This window comes from Myxine glutinosa, chromosome 1 (genome assembly GCF_964187855.1).
Source record: "Myxine glutinosa chromosome 1, kmMyxGlut1.1, whole genome shotgun sequence".
NCBI classification, from domain to species: domain Eukaryota; kingdom Metazoa; phylum Chordata; class Myxini; order Myxiniformes; family Myxinidae; genus Myxine; species Myxine glutinosa.
The window spans coordinates 215,663,767-215,683,732 of record NC_136261.1 but is presented as its reverse complement, the minus strand read 5'-3'; the positions used below and the strand labels follow the sequence as shown (position 1 = coordinate 215,683,732).

Sequence of the window (19,966 nt, the reverse complement as noted above, 5' to 3'; positions counted from 1 at the left end):
ACCAAGTGATGCACGATGACCTTATGAGGCATTACCTTTGTGAACAGGCTCTGCAAATTCTTCTCCTGGGCCATGGATGTGGAGATGTTGAGCAAACCGCCTTGCAGCCTGTCATGTATATCACAGGTGACGTCTTTACTTGAGTACAACTTTTTGTGCTTAGCCTTAGGTGCTTGGCACCAAGTTTAATCTTCTGTCTTGGCTTTTGGATCAAGATTACTCTTTCTGAATTGTGCAAAACCTAAAGTGATTTGTTTGCTTTGATATTTTTCCATTGGTGCCTCTAGAATTCCTCCACGCCCCCCACCTACCTGCTTATTCTTGTCAAGTCTTGATCTCCTCGCCCAGCTCTCCATTTCGACCACTTTTATGGATCCTGTCATGCCACTCGAGTTTCTGTTTAACCCTAAAATAAACAATGGAGAAGTTCGTATTCTCCAGTGCACGTGATTCGATGTTTCATTTTGTATTTTCACTTTGTGTCACAATTTGTTGTCTCAGTCATATCTTATTTCCCCAAATTACTGTAGTTTCAGGTTTTACTGCTAAACTTTATTTATAACGATCCCAATTGCAGTGGTTCCTCGAGTCTGCTGTGTCCACCAGAACTTACTTTAAACTCTTTGCACCATTATAACCACCTGTGGGTAAGGGACGTAACGTCTTCACATCCGCCAGGTTAATTTTGCGCAAATTGGCATTTACTTACACTTGACCGAGTTGAATTTTTTTAGTTTTTAATTTTTGAAGCATATATAAATAAATATATAGGACTATATAAATATATAAATATATAGGACTTCCGGTACTTCCGGTCCCTCGAGCGACGGGGCTTGCTTTGATCTCTCCACGGCATCAAAGTTTGAGTGTTTTCCCGTTCGTTTCTTTGTCAAATTTCCGCTGCGTATTTTGTTGTGTATGTGTTATTGTGTGTTTCTATTTGGTTTTGGTTTTGTAGTTGTTGCAAATTTGTGTGTAATTAGTCGTTTCTTTGTCCGCGCCTCGTGCGGCCTGGTGTCTCGTGCGGCCTCCTCGTCTCGACTTGTGCCCCGCCCCCTATATTCTCGTTTGTTCTTTCACCTCTGCTCCTGCTTTCTCAAATCCACGTTCTCACTTAGAGACTTTTCCCAGATTGTTTTCATGGTTTTGTTTAAATATTTATTTAAATATGTTTAAACCGCAGCGGTGATCCCCCCTCCCCCCCCCCCCCCCCAGGATTTCCATGTTTTAAACGTTTCCCAGTGTGTACCCTGGATAAGAATAGGTACGCCGTATCCCTGCGTGTCGTAGGAGGCGACTAAGAGGGTTGGCGTCAGGAAGGGCATCCGGCCATAAAAAACATTGCCTCAAAAAGAGAACCATGACAATTACAACTACATGTGGGCAGGGTACAGCCCGAAGTGGAGATCGGTTTCTGAGGTTTGGGACATGGAATGTAGGGACAATGACAGGGAGATCAGGAGAAGTGGTGGAAGTATTGGTCAGAAGAAGAGTGGACATATGTTGTGTGCAAGAGGCGAGATGGAAGGGAAGTGGTGTGAGAATGGTGAAGGGTAGGCAGGGACAGAAATACAAGTTTGTGTGGCAAGGGTGCCTGGAGGGCGTGAATGGTGTTGGTGTCCTGTTTTCTGAGGAGTTTGTAGACAGTGTGGTGAGTGTGACTAGAGTGAGTGATAGGTTGATGATGGTGAAAATGATGATTGGAAAGCTCTTGGTGAACGTCATCTCGGGATATGCTCCGCAGGTTGGTCGGAGCGATGAAGAGAAGGACAAGTTCTGGTGTGCGATAGAGCAGCTGATGGAAAACGTGAAAGATGAGGAAGTTGTTGTGGTAGGAGGAGACCTAAATGGACATGTGGGAAGGAGTATGGATGGTTTTGAGGGAGTTCATGGGGGTTACGGATATGGTGTGAGAAATGGAGAAGGTGAAAGGATTTTGGAGTTTGCTGATGGAGCTGATTTGTTGATTTGTAATACTCAGTTCCAGAAAGAGGATAATAAGCTTGTTACATACACGTCAGGTGGGTCGACGACAACCGTTGACTACCTGATGGTGCGTAGGCGAGATAGGGGGCACCTCCGAGACACAAAGGTAATCCCGGGGGAGGAGGCTGTTTCACAGCACCACTTGGTTGTCTGTGACGTAAGGGTGAAAGGTGCGAGGAGAGCTCGGCGGGTGAAGTACCAACCGAGAATGAAGGTGTGGAGGTTGAAAGAGGTGACAGTAAGGGAGGCATTAAAAGAGAGGCTGAGTAGGGTCGAGGATGATGTGGTTGAGCTTGAAAGTGGTTGGATGTCAATGAAAGCTAGTCTGTTGGGAGCCGTTGGTGAGGTATGTGGATGGACAAAAGGACCACCGAGGCACTCGGAAACATGGTGGTGGGATGATGAAGTTGGAAAGAGGATTGACGAGAAGAGGAAGAAGTTCAAGGAGTGGCAGAAGGCGAAGGGTATGGGGGCAGAAAAGGCAGAGCATGAAAGTTATAAGGCAGCCAAGAAGGCTGCAAAGAAAGAGGTAGCAAAGGCACAGGAGGCATGTAGGAAAATGTTCGGAGAACGCTTGGATTCGGAAGAGGGTCAGAGAGCAGTATTCAGGATTGCAAAGCAGATAGCGAAAGAGAGGTGTGATGTGATGGGGGTGAGCTGCTTGAAGGATGAAGTGGGACAAATCGTTGTCGACCCAGATGGAATTAAAGGAAGATGGAAAAGATATATGGAAATGCTGTTGAATACTGAGAATGAATGGGATGGCAACATAGAGAGTAATCCAGTTTTAGGACCGGCAGAGAAGATAACTGAGAAGGAAGTTGAGGAAGCGATAAAAGCAATGAAGGGTAAAAAAGCGGGAGGGCCGACGGGAGTTGTGGGAGATATGTTGAAGGCAGCAGGAAGTTGGGGTGTGAAGAGAATGACAGAGATCTGTAATCTGGTGGTGAAAGAAGGCCGCATTCCAGTGGATTGGGAACTGAGTACCCTCGTCCCTCTATACAAGGGGAAAGGTGACCCTCTGGAGTGTGGCTCGTACCGAGCGATAAAGTTATTGGAGCATGGAATGAAGGTATTGGAAAGGGTGTTGGAGAGGAGGATAAGGAAGAAAGTGAAGATCGACGAAATGCAGTTTGGATTTATGCCAGGAAGAGGACCGACAGACGCGCTTTTCATTGTGAGGCAGTTGCAGGAGAAGTACATGGAGAAGAGGAAGAAGTTGTTTCTTGGGTTTGTTGATCTGGAGAAAGCATTCGATCGGGTTCCACGCAAAGTATTGACATGGGCATTGAGGAAGTTAGGAGTGGAGGAATGGTTGATCAGAGTAGTGATGGCAATGTACAAAAGAGCGCGCACAGCTGTAAGGACGAAGGACGGGAACAGTGGTGAGTTTGAGGTGAAGGTGGGAGTGCATCAGGGGTCGGTACTAAGTCCACTACTATTTGTAGCTGTGATGGAGGTGCTGGCTCAGAACGTAAAGGAGGGTTTACCGTGGGAGTTGTTGTATGCAGATGATCTGGTGTTGATTGCGGAAAGTATGGATGGACTGAAGGAAAAGATGAACACGTGGAAGGAATGTATGGAGACAAAAGGTCTGAAGGTGAATATCGGAAAGACGAAGGTGATGGCAAGTGGTAAAGCATGTGGTGAGGTGGAAAGAACTGGGAAGTGGCCCTGTGCTGTGTGTAGGAAGGGTGTCGGAGTGAACTCCATTCAGTGTACAATGTGCGCTGAGTGGGTTCATCAAAAATGTAGTGGTCTGAGAGGGTCATTAACCAGTGTGGCAGCTACATTCAAATGTAAGGTGTGCACAGAGGGAGCTGCAGATGGAGGAAATGTTGAGTTGGATCTTGGAGACGGTGTGAAGCTGGAAGGTGTGAAAACATTTTGCTACCTCGGAGACATGCTGAATGGAGAAGGTGGATCAGACTCGGCAACGGTTGCTCGAGTGAGATGTGCATGGAAGAAGTTTCGGGAATTGAGTGGCGTGCTGATGATGAGGGGAGTGTCGTTGAAGCTGAAGGGAAAGGTGTATGCTGCATGTGTGAGAAGTGTTATGATTTATGGGAGCGAGACATGGGTAATGAACGTAGAGCAGCAACGAAGGTTGGAAAGGGTGGAAATGCGAATGGTTCGACGGATGTGCGGAGTATCGTTGAGAGAGAGGAAGACAAATGATGAATTGCGAAAGATGATGGGAATAGAGCCTGTGATTGATGCTGTGAAGAGGAACAGGTTGAGATGGTTTGGTCATGTGTTGAGGAAGGATGAAAGTGACTGGTTGAGAAGAGTGATGGAAATGAATGTAGAAGGAAGTAGAAGACGGGGAAGACCGAGAAAGACTTGGCTAAAGATGGTGGAAGAAGAAATGCGGGCAAGGGGGTTAACAAGGAGAGATGCAGAAAATAGGGCAAAATGGAGAAGATTGTCATGGGGACCGCAAGGCTAACCCCCGCTCTAGCAGGGAAAATGGCCTTTAAAATGCATGTTGTTTTGTTTGTATATAAATAAACAAACAAATATATTGTTACAGAATCGGGGTTCACCACGAGGGGGACTTTTTGGACTCTCACCGACCTCCAAACTTACAGGCCGCTGTGCCACTGATAAGTCTGCGGCCCAACGGATCATTACGCAACTACAGACATCGATTGATACCGCCAAACCTGGCAGGGTCCTTGCCCTTTTACAAAAGTGTTACCTTTCCGGTGGTTTAGCGATGCCAATTGGTGTACATGCCCGAAGAGCACATCAATGTATCTACTTATTACTTACGGCTGAGCGGAACCATAAATGCACGCTTGCGAGTAATATGAGCGATCGTTGGGGTAAAACTTCCCAGCTATCTATTTGCACACACCAAGTCGAGCCAATGGAGAGAATTAGACAAAACGGGTGGGATGTAAAACCATTTGCTGATATGAAAATCGTATTCAAATTTCAAGTCAATCGGATTAAAATTGAGGATTTTAGGAATTTGGAAAAAAAAGTGGTTGACTCTTGGCCTATGTTGACCTTGTGATCTATGTTGATCAAAAAAAAGTTGTTGGTTGAATTCAGTTAGCTGATATGAAAATCCTATTCAAATTTCAAGTCAATCGGATGAAAATGAGGATTTTAGAGATTTGAAAAGGTTTTAATATTTATTATTATTATTTTTTTGTATTCAGAATCGAGGCTCGTGTAAGAGCTAACACAAAACATGAAAACATGCACAGACACATAACATACAATGAAGGGAGCGGGAGACGAGGGGGAGAGAGAGAGAGAGGGAAGCACAGAGGTACAACAACAGGAGAGAACAGGGACGTTGGTAGATCTGTGGAAGGAGGAGGGAGGTGTACACAGTATAAAGCAAATGAACACTTCTAGGAATTTCAGGAAAGAAGTTGGGGATTGAAAGAGGTGGATTTGGGGTGTTTTAACGGGGGTAGAAAAGATCAAGATTTTGGATGGGGGAAGATAAAAAAAAATTTTTTTTTTTGTATACAGAGTCGAGGCTCGTGAAAGAGCTAACATTTATCAAACAAACAAATCAAACAAACAAGCAAACAAAGTATATAAAAAGGGGAGCGGTCGACAAGATGGGGAGAGAAGGGGAGGAAGCACACGAACACAACATTTGAGAGCAGGGACATCGGGAGATGTTTTGGGAGGGAGAGGGCCTGGGGGGAGGCAGGATAGGTATAAAACGCAAGGACACCAAGGACTTCCAGGAAAGAAGTCAAAAGTCACCTCAAAAAAGTGGATTTGGGGTGAAATTAGCGGGGGTAGAAAAGATCAAGGTTTTGGATTGGGGAAGATAAGAGATGGTGGTGAACAGCCGTTTTTTTTTTTTTTTTTTTTTTTTTTTTTGTATACAAGATCGAGGCTCGTGAAAGAGCGAACATTAATCACACAGAAAGACAAACAGACACACAAAACAAATAACATCGGGAGCGGTAGACAAGATGGGGAGAGAGGGGGAAGGACACAAACACAACATTTGAGAGCAGGGACCGAGAGACATGGAGACATCGAGAGAACTGTGGGAGGGAGAGGGCTTTGGGGGGGAGGCATGAGAAGGGGGGGGGGGGGGGTGGGAGAGGTATAAAACATATGGACACTGCCAAGACTTCCAGGAAAGAAGTTGGAATTTCAAACAAGGTGGATCTGGGGTGAATTAGTGGGGGTAGAAAAGATCAAGGTTTTGGATGGGGGAAGATAAGAGATGGTGGTGAACAGCTGTTTTGAAGACCTGGAGGGAGGAGTGTGATTGAAGTGAGTGTGGGAGTTTGTTCCAGAGGCGGGAGAAAAGAGGAATGAAAGAGTGAAGGTGAGCAGAGAGCCGAGATTTCGGCAGTTTAACCATCAGAGGGTGGCTGGCAGATCTTGTGCGACCTGTAGGAATATTTGGGGGACAGAGCACAGAGAGAGCTGGGGGAGCAAGGCCGGAGAGGAGTCGGTAGAAGACAGAAAGACCACCTACCTGCCTGCGGTGAGTGAGTGAAAAGCCCTCAGAGATAGCTTCATCGCGGGAGATTCCAATGATTCTGAAAGCTTTGGATTCAACAGCGTGAAGCCGAGCCAGGTGTGAAGCAGGAGCACCAGCCCATAGGGGAGAACAGTATTCCATTGAGCTGCGGATGAAAGCCTTGTATGTGGTGAGGAGCTCAGGTGTGCCTAGGAAGGACTTCGCACGACGGAGGATGCCCAGTCGGCGACTGGCTTTGGAGGTCAGCTTGGAAATGTGGTTTTCCCAAGAAAGATCATGGCAGATGGTGAGACCCAAAAGCTTGAGCGACAGAACTTCTTGGAGAGGATTGTTGAGAAAGTAGATGGGAGGGTTGTCCAGTCGATCTTTTAGGAGAGACATAGTAAGAGTGTGAGATTTGTCAGGATTGAAAGACATGTTCCACATGTTTGACCAGTCTGTGATTTTGTCCAGGTCTTCAGAGAGTGAGGAGGCTGCAGACTGCCGATCTGAGGGAAGAGGAATGGAGCGGCAGAGAGTGGAGTCATCAGCAAAGAGATACAGAGGATTTTCCAGAGAGTCGGAGAGATCATTGATAAAGACCAGAAAAAGCACAGGGCCCAGCACACTGCCTTGGGGAACTCCAGCCTGAACGGGAAGGGGAGATGAGAGAAATCCATTCAGGGCCACACGTTGACTACGACCAGAGAGGAAGTCCGCAAGCCATGCATGGAGATTTCCATGGATACCATAGGAGGAGAGTTTGGTGAGCAGAGCTGGGTGCCAGACCGTATCGAAGGCACGTGATATGTCAAGGGAGACAGCTCTGATTTCCTGTTTGGCATTGAGGACCTCCATCCATTGTTGAGACAGCAGAAGCAGCATGTCCAGAGTAGAGTGACCTGGTCTGAAACCAAATTGATGATCAGAGATCAAGCCATTGGAGAAGAGGAAAGATTTCATATCCGAAGCAATGATGGATTCCATGACTTTGCTGATAATTGGGAGCAGGCTGATTGGTCTGTAGTTGCAAGGATCTGTTTTTGCACCTTTTTTGTGTAAAGCGGTAATGTTTGCTGATTTCCAGGATGCTGGCAGATGACCTTGAGCAAAGGATAGGGTGAAAAGAACTGAGAGAGGGTGAGATAGAGCGGCAGAGCAGGATTTTAGGACCCGTGGGCTGAAGCCATCTGGTCCAGTTGCAGAATCAGAGTCGAGGTTTGACAAAAACTCCTCCACCTTGTCAGGAGAGAAGGTCACAGAGTCCAGGAGCAGTTTGGTTCGACTGGGAAAGGTGGGAACAGAGAGAGATGGGTTTGGGACTAAGGATTTTGAGGCAAACACAGAGTTGAGGCATTCGGCTTTGTCACGTGCGATGTCAACTGTGTGGCCATTTGAGGTAAGGGAGGGGATGGAGGGGGAACAAACACCAGAAACGGATTTGACCAGACGCCACCAGGATTTGGAGGAAGGAGACAGGTTTGAGAGTTCATTCTTGAGTGAGGAGAGATAGTGCTTCCTGGCACTCCTGAGGGTAGACACACACTTGTTCCGAGCTTGGTGGAAGGAACTGAGATTTCCTTCAGTTGGATTAGCCTTCCAAGAGGCAAAGGCAAGTTGTTTCAGGGCAACTGCCTCACCACAAGATTCAGTGTACCATGGACGGGAGGAAGGGTAAGACAACTGAAGGCGAGATGGGATAAATCTGTGCATGAGAGAGATCAGTTTGCTTTGGAAGAATTCCCAGGAAGAATTGATGTCAGAGGCAGTGGAGATGGGAGACCAATCCAGACGATTGATGGCTGCTTGAAGACCGTCCCAGTCGGCCTGAGTGAAATGCCAGACTCGTCGACGCTGAGGAGGCTCTCTGAGAATGGCCAGAGAGATGTCCACTTTGACAAGCACATGATCAGAAGAACCGATTGGAGCAGAAGAAGAGCAGCAGACATTAGCAGGGAAGTTAGTCATAACCAAGTCTAGAAGAGAAGATACTCCATTGGCTGAGATCCGGGTTGGGAAATTGACAGATTGTGTCAATCCCAGTGAGTCACAGAAGTCCTTTGCTGAGGTGCCATGACTGGTGAGAGAGGAACCCACACCCAACCAGGTGGCATGATGACAATTGAAGTCACCACATATGAGGAAGAGAGAGTTGGGATGAGTGGATAGAAGTTGGTCCATGTTGTCAGACAGTGAAATGTAGATGGAGTCATCACTGTTTGGGGGACGGTACAGAACACATATGAACAAAAGGTGGGAGCGGAGAGGAAGCCGTAGCCAGAGGTACTCCTGGGGGTGAGGAGGAGAGAGGGCAGTGCAAGGAGAGTGAGGAAGAGAGTTTTTGATAAAGATAGCCACCCCACCACCAGGCCGAGGCTCAGGTCTATCATACCGGAGGAGGGAGTAACCAGGAAGAGATATTAAGGAATCAGAGACATCTTGAAGGAGGAAAGTCTCTGTCAAGCAGATCAAATCTGGATTGTCAGAAGCAACCTGTATGGAGAGATCAGTCAGGTTTGAGCGAAGGCCCCGGATGTTTGAGGTCCATACCGTTAATGAAGAGAGAGGGGGAGCATCGGGAACAGGACAGGGGAGGGGAGGAGTAGGGTAAGATGAAGGATGAGAGGGGGAGGTAGGGAGAGCAGTTGTTAGTGTGTCAGCGATTGCAGAAGAGTTCCAAGAAAGGGAAGGATGAGGAGGATGAAAGGTTTGAAGGTGAAGGGATGAGGCACAGAGAGGGGTTGTTTGAGGGGGGGCAGAGGAAAGAAGAAGGTTGGGGGGGGGGGGTGGAGGTATGAGATAGAAGGGACACGAAGTGGGGAGGAGGCAGCTTTGAGGAGGAGGGGGGAGGAGGGAGAATTGGAGAGGAATGGTATGGGGGGAGATTTGAATGGGAGGGGTTGGGGGGGAGTTTTGAAGGGGAGGAGTGAGGGGGGAGTTTAGGAGGGGAAGGGCAAGGGGGGAGTTCAGGAGTGGAAGGGCAAGGGGGGAGTTCAGGAGTGGAGGGGTAGGGGGGGAGTTTAAGAGTGGCGGGGCAAGGGGGGAGTTTAGGAGTGTAGGTGCAAGGGGAGGGATTTGGATGGGAGGGGCAAGAGGGGAGTTTAGAAAGTGGATGATTAATGAAAGACGAACATTGAAAACAAATTGGGTTTGTTGTGATTTTCAAGTTAGCAATCCGGTTCAGAATGATGGAGGAGGGATGGAATGAATGTGAATTTAGACCATGTAGTGAGGGAGACGTATAAGATATTGAATTTCTTTTTTTTGAGGTGGAATTAGTTGGAGAGGAAATTGAGAAAAGCCTTTTAAATAGGAAGAAAAACAGCGTGTTGTAAAATACCACTGAGTAAAACACTGAAGGGGAAAGGTTATACATATTTAAATAATATTTAAACAGAACCGTGAACAATCTTATGTGCACAAAAATACCAACGGGGGGAGAGCCGAGAGGGACCACCGTGGATGGCAAGGAGTTAATGGGGGCGGGGCGAACAGCACACCTGAGAAGAGCAGCAGACATTCCCACTCCTCCCTCCAGGTTTTAAAGACCTGGAGGGAGGAGTGGGATTGAAGAGAGTGAGGGAGAAAAGAGGCGGGAGAAAAGGCGGGAGAAAAGAGGAATGAAGGAGTGAAGGTGAGCAGAGAGTCTTGATTTTGGCAGTTTAACCATAAGAGGGTTGCAGGCAGATCTTGTGCGACCTGCAGGAATATTTGGGGGACAGAGCCCAGAGAGAGCTGGGGGAGCAAGGCCGGAGAGGAGTCGGTAGAAGACGGAAAGACCACCAACCTGCCTGCGGTGATTAAGTGAAAGGCCCTCGGAGATAGCGTCATCGCGGGAGATTCCAATGATTCTGAACGCTTTGGTTTCAACAGCGTGAAGACGAGCTAGGTGTGAGGCAGGAGCACCAGCCCAGAGGGGAGAGCAGTACTCCATTGAGCTGCGGATGAAAGCCTTGTATGTGGTGAGGAGCTCAGGTGTGCCAAGGAAGGACTTCGCACGACTGAGGATGCCCAGTCGGCGACTGGCTTTGGAGGCCAGCTTGGAAATGTGGTTTTCCCAGGAAAGATCATGGCAGATAGTGAGACCCAAAAGCTTGAGTGACAGAACTTCTTGGAGAGGATTATTCAGAAAGTAGATGGGAGGGTTGTCCAGTCGGTCTTTTTGGAGAGACATTGTAAGAGTGAGATTTGTCAGGATTGAAAGACATGTTCCACTTGTTTGCCCAGTCTGTGATTTTGTCCAGGTCTGCAGAGAGTGAGGAGGCTGCAGACTGCCGATCTGAGGGATGAGGAATGGAGCGGCAGAGAGTGGAGTCATCAGCAAAGAGATAGAGAATTTTCAAGAGAGTCAGAGAGATCATTGATGAAGACCAGAAAAAGCACAGGGCCCAGAACACTGCCTTGGGGAACTCCAGCCTGAACAGGAAGAGGAGATGAGAGAAACCCATTCAGGGCCACACGTTGACTACGACTAGAGAGGAAGTCCGCCAGCCATGCGTGAAGATTTCCATGGATACCAAAGGAGGAGAGTTTGGTGAGCAGGGCGGTGTGCCAGATCGTATTGAAGGCACGAGATATGTCAAGGGAGACAGCTCTAATTTCCTGTTTGGCATTGAGGACCTCCATCCATTGTTGATACAGCAAAAGCAGCATGTTCAGAGTAGAATGACCTGGTCTGAATCCAAATTGATAATCCGAGATCAAGCCGTTGGAGAAATGGAAGGATTTGATGTCAGAAACGATGATGGATTCAATGACCTTGCTAATTATTGGGAGCAGGCTGATTGGTCTGTAGTTGCAAGGATCTGTTTTTTCACATTTTTTGTGTAAAGCAGTAATGTTGGCTGATTTCCAAGCTGATGGCAGATGACCTTGAGCAAAAGGGAGGGTGAAGAGAACAGAGAGGGGGTGAGAAAGAGTGGCAGAGCAAGATTTTAGGACCAGTGGGCTGATGCCGTCTGGTCCAGTTGCAGAATCAGGTTTGACAGTCGAGGTTTGACAGAGACTTCTCCACCTTGTCAGGAGAGAAGGACACAGAGTCCACGAGCAGCTGGGTTGTTGACCTTTTGGCCTATGTTGACCTTTTGGCTTATGTTGATCTCAATGTTGAATTCATTTCGCTGATATATTAATCGGATTCAAATTTCAAGACGATCGGATGAAAATTGAGGATTTTAGAAATTTGCAAAGGTTGTTCACTTTTTGAACTCAAAAATATATAGGATTTTGTCGGACCACAAACTCTTCCATTTCGTGAAGTTTTGTGAAGATCGGTTTAAAATTGTGACCTGTCTGCAAGTATAAGTGAGCGGACAGACAAACAAACATACAAACACACAAACCGGAGTGATCAACATACTTGTCAAAAATTATTTTTTTAGCCAAGTTACAAACAAACACACAGACAGGGGTGAAAACATAACCTCCATCCACCTTCGGTGGTGGAGGTAATTAAAGAGACGGAATAAAGACCTATCTAAACCCACACAATGCATTTGGCCTGTTTCCTTCGAGACCGAGCACACCTACGAACGGGATAACTGATTCTCGGGAGTTATATGTGTTATCGATGTTCTCTCTCTTCAGGGGAGCCTGGTGTTGGCTTAGCGGTCAGGGTGTCGGTTTGGGATCCCAGGATCCTGGGTTCAAATCCTGGTCGATCGCTGAATTAACGCCAGGGGGGTTGACTCAGCCTGTCATCCTTCCGAGGTCGGCAAATTGAGTACCAGCTTGCTGGGATGAATGATCGCGGTGTGTACCCCGATTTAGAATAGGTACACCGTATCCCTGCGCATGGTAAGAGGCGACTAAGGGTTGGTGCTAAGAAGGGCATCCAGCCATAAAAACATTGCCTCAAACAGGGAACCATGATTGTCATGGGGCCCGCAAGGCTAACCCCCGCTCTAGCGGGGAAAATGGCCTTAAAACGATCATTCATTCATTCATATTTCTCTCTTCAGGGGCCGGTCTCATAACTGTCAAAATCTCAACAAATATACAATTTTACTTTAAAATATAGATTACTGTTGTGTTCAAATTGTGTGTTGTGTTGTTGTGTGTAGGACAGTCTAACATTGAGTGGGCAGGAAGAAAAAGACCCAGCAGTGATCGTTTCCTTAAAAGAGGATAAGAATGATGTGCAGAGAAGCATGGTGGCGGAAGCAGGTAAGTGATGTCATGGCTGAATAGCTGGTGCACCTGTAATGTGTACTTCTAGAACACCTGCAATGGCCAAACAAAGCATCATTCTGAGTTGTGTGTATGATTTATGAAACATGCATACTGCTGTTTGCCAAATAGTACCAACTACGACAAAAATTTCAAGGCATTGCACATGAATGGATGAGTGGCAAAAAGCAAAGGGCTAGTTGTGGGTTGGGTAGGGGGTCTGCAAGAGGAGAATAGAGCAGCGGTGGGTTTTTGAGAGCATGAGGTGACTGTGAGCAGCGATTTTGAAGGTTGGAGGCAGGGACAGGAGACAACATACACAGAGACCCTCATCCAACAGATGAGAGAATAGAGGGATAGAAGTGAGCGTTCAGCTTCAAATTGGGGAGGGTAACCAGGTTTTTATTATTACACCAGCTTATTTAACAAGAAAACGTTTTGATAAATTATTGTGCCCTTAAGGCAGAACACTGAAGTTTGTGTTTCATTACACCATGGTCCTTGTTGAAGTCTTTGTATATTTATTTTTCACTGAAACAAGCAATTTGCAATCATTTTGCATTGCTTCCTTGCCCTTTGCCTCTGCTCGAGGTTAACACTACATGTTTGCATTGTACAATATACTGCTCTGCGAAACCCTTCCCTGCATCCTGCTCTTTGTATGAACATGTGCACAAGCTATTGTAGGCCGGATGTTGCACTGGGTGTGAATTACATGGTGGAACTTTACTTGCACATTTAGGTTGCTCTCACCTATTTTGCACGTGATCATTTATTGAATGAAACAAAATTAACCAGTTGCATATCATGTTTGGTGCTTGATGCATGAAGGTACATGCCATAGGAAATGCATATTGTACACCGCTCCTTTCCTGTTCCATCTCCAGGTGCTGCATGACGTCATCGCCGGGCACCGAAGGGGGCCCAGTGATGACGCGCGCTGAAAGGGAGTACTCAGTTTTCTCTGCGGTTTCTTTTTTTGTTTTCTTGTTTGTTTGTCCGGGCGATATCTCAGCCATCCTTTGAGCTGGGGAGCTGAAATTTTGGCACAATAGTGAGCAAGTACTTTGGAAAAACGGTATTTCTTGTTTTTTGATTAATCAATTAATAGATGAATTAATTATTATCGATTATTTAAGTACTTATTTATTTCCTTTCTCATCTGGGCAATATCTCAGGCACCTTTTGAGTTAGGAAGCTGATATTTGGACATGACAATGACCAAGTCATTTGGCTGTAAACAGTATTTTTGATCTATTGATTAATCAAACGATTAATTATTTAATTATTCGATTAATGACTTGATTAATTAATTTTTTTTAAAGTTACAGATTCGGATGAAACAGTGGTGGTTTAGGTATTCTATTAACCAATTGATTAATGATTTAATTTTTTCACGATTATTATTTATTTATTTTCATTATTAATCATTTATTTATTTCCTTTCTCATCTGGGCAATATCTCGGGCACATTTTGAGCGAGGAAGCTGATACTCGGACACGAAAGTGTCCAAGTGATGTGGCTATAAAGGTTATTATTGATTTATTGATTAATCAATGAATGAATTTATTATTTCTTCATGGAATTTTTTTTTCTTCCCCGATTAATGACATTTGATTAATTTTCAAAAAGATACAGCTTCAGATGAAACACTGGTGGTTGAGGTATGCTATTAGCCAATTGATTAAGAAATTATTTTTACAATTAATATTTCTTGATTTTAATTACACAATTACTGAATCAATTATTGTACACCTCTCCCTCCTAGATTGAATAGGCACACTGTATCCCTGTGCATCGTAAGAGCGTGACCAAGGGTTGGCGTCAGGAAGGGCATCCGGCCATAAAAACATTGCCTCAAACAGGGAACCATGATTGTCATGGGGCCCGCAAGGCTAACCCCTGCTCTAGCGGGGAAAAATGGCCTTAAAACGATCATTCATTCATTCATTCATTCATTCTCCCTCCCAATACCATCTCTATGTGCTGCACGGCGTTATCGCCAGGCGCCTAAGGCTCCCTGGCAATGCCGTGCTGGAAGATGTTATTTATTTATTTGGCATGGGGGTGGTGTACTTTGAATGTATCTGTACTTGTTATTCTTCTTATTGTTGTTTAATTGTCACAAGTACGGTATTTCCACATTCTTGGGTTGGCCGGGGAAAACTTTTAGCCCAAGTTTTCACCAGCTGGCTTGGCCTGACACTCGACTAAGGTCAGAGCAGGAATTTGGAATTTGGCCAGTGTACCTGCGATAACTCGTTTTCTCTTCACCAAACATACTGTGGGATCCTTAATATCCACCAACTAATACAGGCAGATGTCCATATGAGGGACGGCCACACACATTGATGAATCACCGTACATGTGAAACACTAGGATGACAGTTTATAGCTGGGTCGGGATGCAAACCCTGGCTAGACGGTTTAGAGGCGAGCCATCCTGCCTGCGTACCTCTCTCAGCCATCCTACATGCCCATGCTATAGTAAGTGCGAATGATGTTTCATTTCATTAAAAAAAACGAAAAATTACATTTTGTTTTCATGTTGGGACAGTGGGGGGGGGGGGGGGGGGGGGGGGGGAGGAAGAGATAAAAATTAAGATTAAGACTCATGAGACTTAGACTAAGATTAAGACTTTTCCAAAATTAAGACTCATGGAAGAGAGGGGGTTACAGAGGGCTAAGGGATATATATATATATATATATATATATATATATATATATACATACATACACATATATACACACACAGCAATACCCCGTTTTACGTCATTTCGACCGACGTCAAATCCGACTTTACGCCACTCTTCTAGAGTAAATTTCATGCGCGTACGCTATAATTTAATACGCTATACGTACGCGTAGCTGCTGGTTCTCATTCAAAACAAAGGCGACGCCATATGCATTTTGTCCTGTGCTGCGGTCGCGTGCTTGCTTTGCCTTTCATTGTTATGTGATTATTCCTTTACTGTGGAAAACAACCAACGCAACGTGGCAACGGCGAAACATGACGACGATGCCGGCTCGGACGACCGTCCGTGGCAGACGTCTTGTCACGTCACCGTGCAGAGTGTGCAATGTCCGCGACGAGGTCAGGCCCCATGGCCCATGTGAAACGAACGACCGTGTCATGCCCCGAGCCGGGGTGCCTCGTCGGGCACCTCGCCGGCATCTGGCGTCGACGAACCGATCGACGTGTGCATGTGCACATGTGCATGGATTTGCAAATGCCTGCCTGTACATCGTCGTTTCTGCGTATATCGCATCGTCCAAAAAAAAAGAAGCACGCAACTTCGGCCACTCGAGGAAAGACGGGGCATGCCTACGACTCGGAGGCGAGCGTCGATCCCCGGGGTGGCCGGCCGGGTTCACGGAACCCTGAGCTCGTTCGTTCGTCACAGACGACACGACACGACCACCGGTGAAACTGCTCGGACAGACGGACACGTTGGGTAAAGCACGCCGTGGTGAAGCGGGCCGCGGAGCCACTCGGCACACAAGCCCGATCACGGTCGAGACGTCTGTGCCGGTCACCCCGTTCGAGGAGAAGACCCGACCGATAGAAAACAACGGAGGGACTCCGACGGGGAGCGGCCATGATTCAGGGCGAAGCCGCAGCCTCCTCCAGTTATTAGTCCCCTACCGGTGTACACCGGAGGGGACTATAGGTTTGCACGCCGTCCCTCTGTCCGTCAGTCTGTCAGTCCGTCAGTCTGTCAGTCCGTCACGCAAAGAACAGTTTTCTGGACTTTTTTTCTAAACGCTTAATGCTAACGATTTCAAACTTGGCACATCGTTTCCTCATGATAAGGTACAGATCAAGTTCGAACTTCACGACGTTTCGGTCATTTTTGACAAAGTTATGGCACTTTGAACTTTGGGAATTCTGATAATTCTGATGATCCTTAACTCAGTGCCATTTTAAGTTTTAATTTCCTGTAAAAAAGATTTTCTCTGCAATAATAGGACCGATTGAGATCAACTTTTCACCATAGGAGGGACTCGGTCTGTAGAATATTTTAATGGTAATTATGACGTCACATGTCACGTGGTTCGGGCACCATATTGTTTTTCGTGAAAACACGAAAACCCCTTTTTCTCTGCAACGGCTGAACAGATCGAGGCCAAACTTTGCAGGCAGAATCGCATACCCATGACGAACAAAAAAGTCAGCGAGCATGACGTCATGCGTCACATGGTTTCAGAGTTATGACGTTTTTAAGCATGAACCTTTAAAACCGAGCCCCTCCCTCATTTTTGATCCAATCGAAGGGAAACTTTGGCAGATATCGTTAATTAAACGAAAATATTAAAAAAATGGATATCTCTTGAATCGCTTTATTGATCGACGTGAAACTTCATACTATAGTAGAAGTCATGACGAGTAACAAGTGTGCAAAATTTCAAGATGATTGGATGTATGGTCTGGAAGGTAGAAGTTGTTATTGCGTGAAGAAGAAGAGGCGTCAAGTGTGCGGATTTAATTATTTATCACATGTACAGACTGAAAGCATCGTTGGACACGACCTGTCGCGGTCATTTTAACCTCAAATAAAATTCTAATTTAAGATTTGTCAATAGCTGAGGTATATTAACAAACGAATCAAACAGATTTGGTCAAATTCTGACTTTTTAAAACTCGATCGCATTTGACAGAGTTATGACAAGCTGAGGAAGAAGAAACCTCGCATTGGCTTCTCCAATGTGTCATAAAAAAATGGATATCTCTTGAATCGCTAGTACCTCAGACCGTGAGTTGGTAATAATCTATCTATAATTCCAGTAATCTCTGTGTGTATGTTTGTATGTTTGTATGTCTGTATGTCTGTGACCGCTGTTTCTCGACAACCACGGGTCCGATATACTTTAAACTTGCCAGGTATATTGCTGGGGACCCGAGGATGTGCCTTTTCAAGGTTTCATATTAATCGGAGAAGTAGTTACCGAGCTATGTCCAAAAAACGATTCAACCAATCAGAGAGCAGCGAGCTATCACGTGTGCCGAACGTGGCGAACAGACTCTGCCTCGGACGGCACATTTGAGAGCGTATTCATTTATTTCACGTTGGCAAACTATGTTGCCGCTATGTTGGCGTTAAACGATGTTTTAAAACTAATTAAAACTAATTTGCGATTCTTTCGCTTTCCTGCGCGTTTGTGCATGCTATGGCGATTTCTTTACCAAACTCCGCAAGCCGTTCGCTTTGGACCAAACCATTTCATGTAAATAGAGGGGGGGGATTGTCACCGTACTCGCAAGCCGTTCGCTTTGGACCAAACCATTTCATGTAAATAGAGGGGGGGGATATAATTTTAGATATAGATATAGTACGGGCATGCCCTAGTCTATCTATAATTCCAGTAATCTCTGTGTGTATGTATGTACGTATGTATGTATGTATGTCTGTGACCGCTGTTTCTCGACAACCACGGGTCCGATATACTTGAAACCTGCCAGGTATATTGCTGGGGACCCGAGGATGTGCCTTTTCAAGGTTTCATATTAATCGGACAAGTAGTTACCGAGCTATGTCCAAAAAACGATTCAACCAATCAGAGAGCAGCGAGCTATCACGTGTGCCGAACGTGGCGAACAGACTCTGCCTCGGACGGCACATTTGAGAGCGTATTCATTTATTTCACGTTGGCAAACTATGTTGCCGTTAAACTATGTTTTAAAACTAATTACGTGCACGCTATGGCGATTTCTTTACCAAACTCCGCAAGCCGTTCGCTTTGGACCAAACCATTTCATGTAAATAGAGGGGGGGGGGGGGATTGTCACCGTACTCGCAAGCCGTTCGCTTTGGACCAAACCATTTCATGTAAATAGAGGGGGGGGGGGGATTGTCACCGTACTCGCAAGCCGTTCGCTTTGGACCAAACCATTTCATGTAAATAGAGGGGGGGGATATAATTTTAGATATACATATATATATACACAAAGAATTAAGTTAAGCACCCCCCCCGTTTTTTTACAACCTCGCACATTACAAGTTTGTTGTCGTCAAAACAGTGTAATATACCCATGATATTGCTATATTTTCTGGAGAAGTGATATTATGGTCACATAAAAACATAACAATCATGCCGTTTTCAATATTTTATTCTGAATAATTTAAGGTGAAATTTTTTGGGAATTTTAGGCATATTTTCACCTCAATTTAAGTATGGAGCTATAGGTCCATCACGGACAGTGTGGATGACGTTTATGTTTTCTAACGTACAGTCATTGTTCTGAGAAGACCTCTAGCGATCTTTGCGTCAATAACGTGTGTAGGACCCACGTGATCGGATCACTGACTCAACCAATCACTTTTTTTCACTTTGATCACTCAATTTCATCAATGGATAATTGCTAATGTCATACCAATCATTATTTGATCTCACATACCTTAGAATATATGCCAATGTATACATATACACAAAGAATATATATTAGGGGGTGCTTACCTTAATTCGTTGTGTAGGGGTGCTTAACTTAATTCTTTGTGTATAGTACGGGCATGCCCTAGTTTATATAATTCACACAGTGCAATACGTGCAGGCCGCTCCACGGAGCGACCTTGCGGGCTTATCAACGAGGCGAGGCGTGACACATGTGTCTCAGCATACCTCAGATCAAGTTTGAAAACCAGCATCAACCGTGCATAAATTTGCATATTAGATCATTTTTGACAAAGTTATGGCACTTTGAACTTTGGTAGGGGACATGTATTGCAGCGCAATACTCAGAATGCTTGTTTACTCTAGTTTTACGGTGTTTGTCTTCATTTTAAGGCATTTTTAAGACATTACGCCCGGTTTACGTCAAAAACCGAGTTACGTCACGGCTTATGGAACCAATTAATGACATAGGCCGGGGTATTGCTGTGTGTGTATATATATATATATATACATACACATACATACAGTGAAACCTTGACTTACGAGTGCACCAACTTACGAGTTTTCCGAGATACGAGCCATCGCTCGGTCGATTTTTTGCTTTGTGATGCGAGCCGAGATCTGAGTTACGAGCGAGCGAGCTTACGCCACCCGCCACTAGGTGGCCCAGCGAGCGTTCAGTTCACGTGGTTATCTTGCCGTGCAAGCATCTCTGCCGTATCGCTGTTGCTTTGTTTTCGCATTTTGTTTATTTTGGAAAATTTCTTAGTTTTAACCATGGGTCCTAAGAAATTGAGTGCCAAGGGCAGTGCTGAGAAGAAGAAAAGGATGATGTGCTTGGATATAAAACATGTAATCGTCGAAAAACATGAGCGAGGTGTGCGTGTTGTCGACTTGGCGAGGCAGTACGATCGTAGTACTTCTACGATATGTACGATTTTGAAGCAGAAGGAGTCGATAAAGGCTAT

At 45.6% G+C, this 19,966-nt stretch overlaps 1 protein-coding gene across 1 annotated transcript in view; it reads left to right on the top strand.

The window, feature by feature from the left end:
* Positions 1-19,966, top strand: part of LOC137434906 (uncharacterized) — a 137,943-nt gene that overhangs the window by 13,022 nt on the left and 104,955 nt on the right. Inside the window, exons 2-3 of the mRNA XM_068128162.2 lie at positions 48-126; positions 12,502-12,604. Coding sequence (XP_067984263.2) covers positions 73-126; positions 12,502-12,604 — 157 coding nt within the window. The 5' untranslated portion in view covers positions 48-72. The remainder of the gene's footprint in view (positions 1-47; positions 127-12,501; positions 12,605-19,966) is intronic.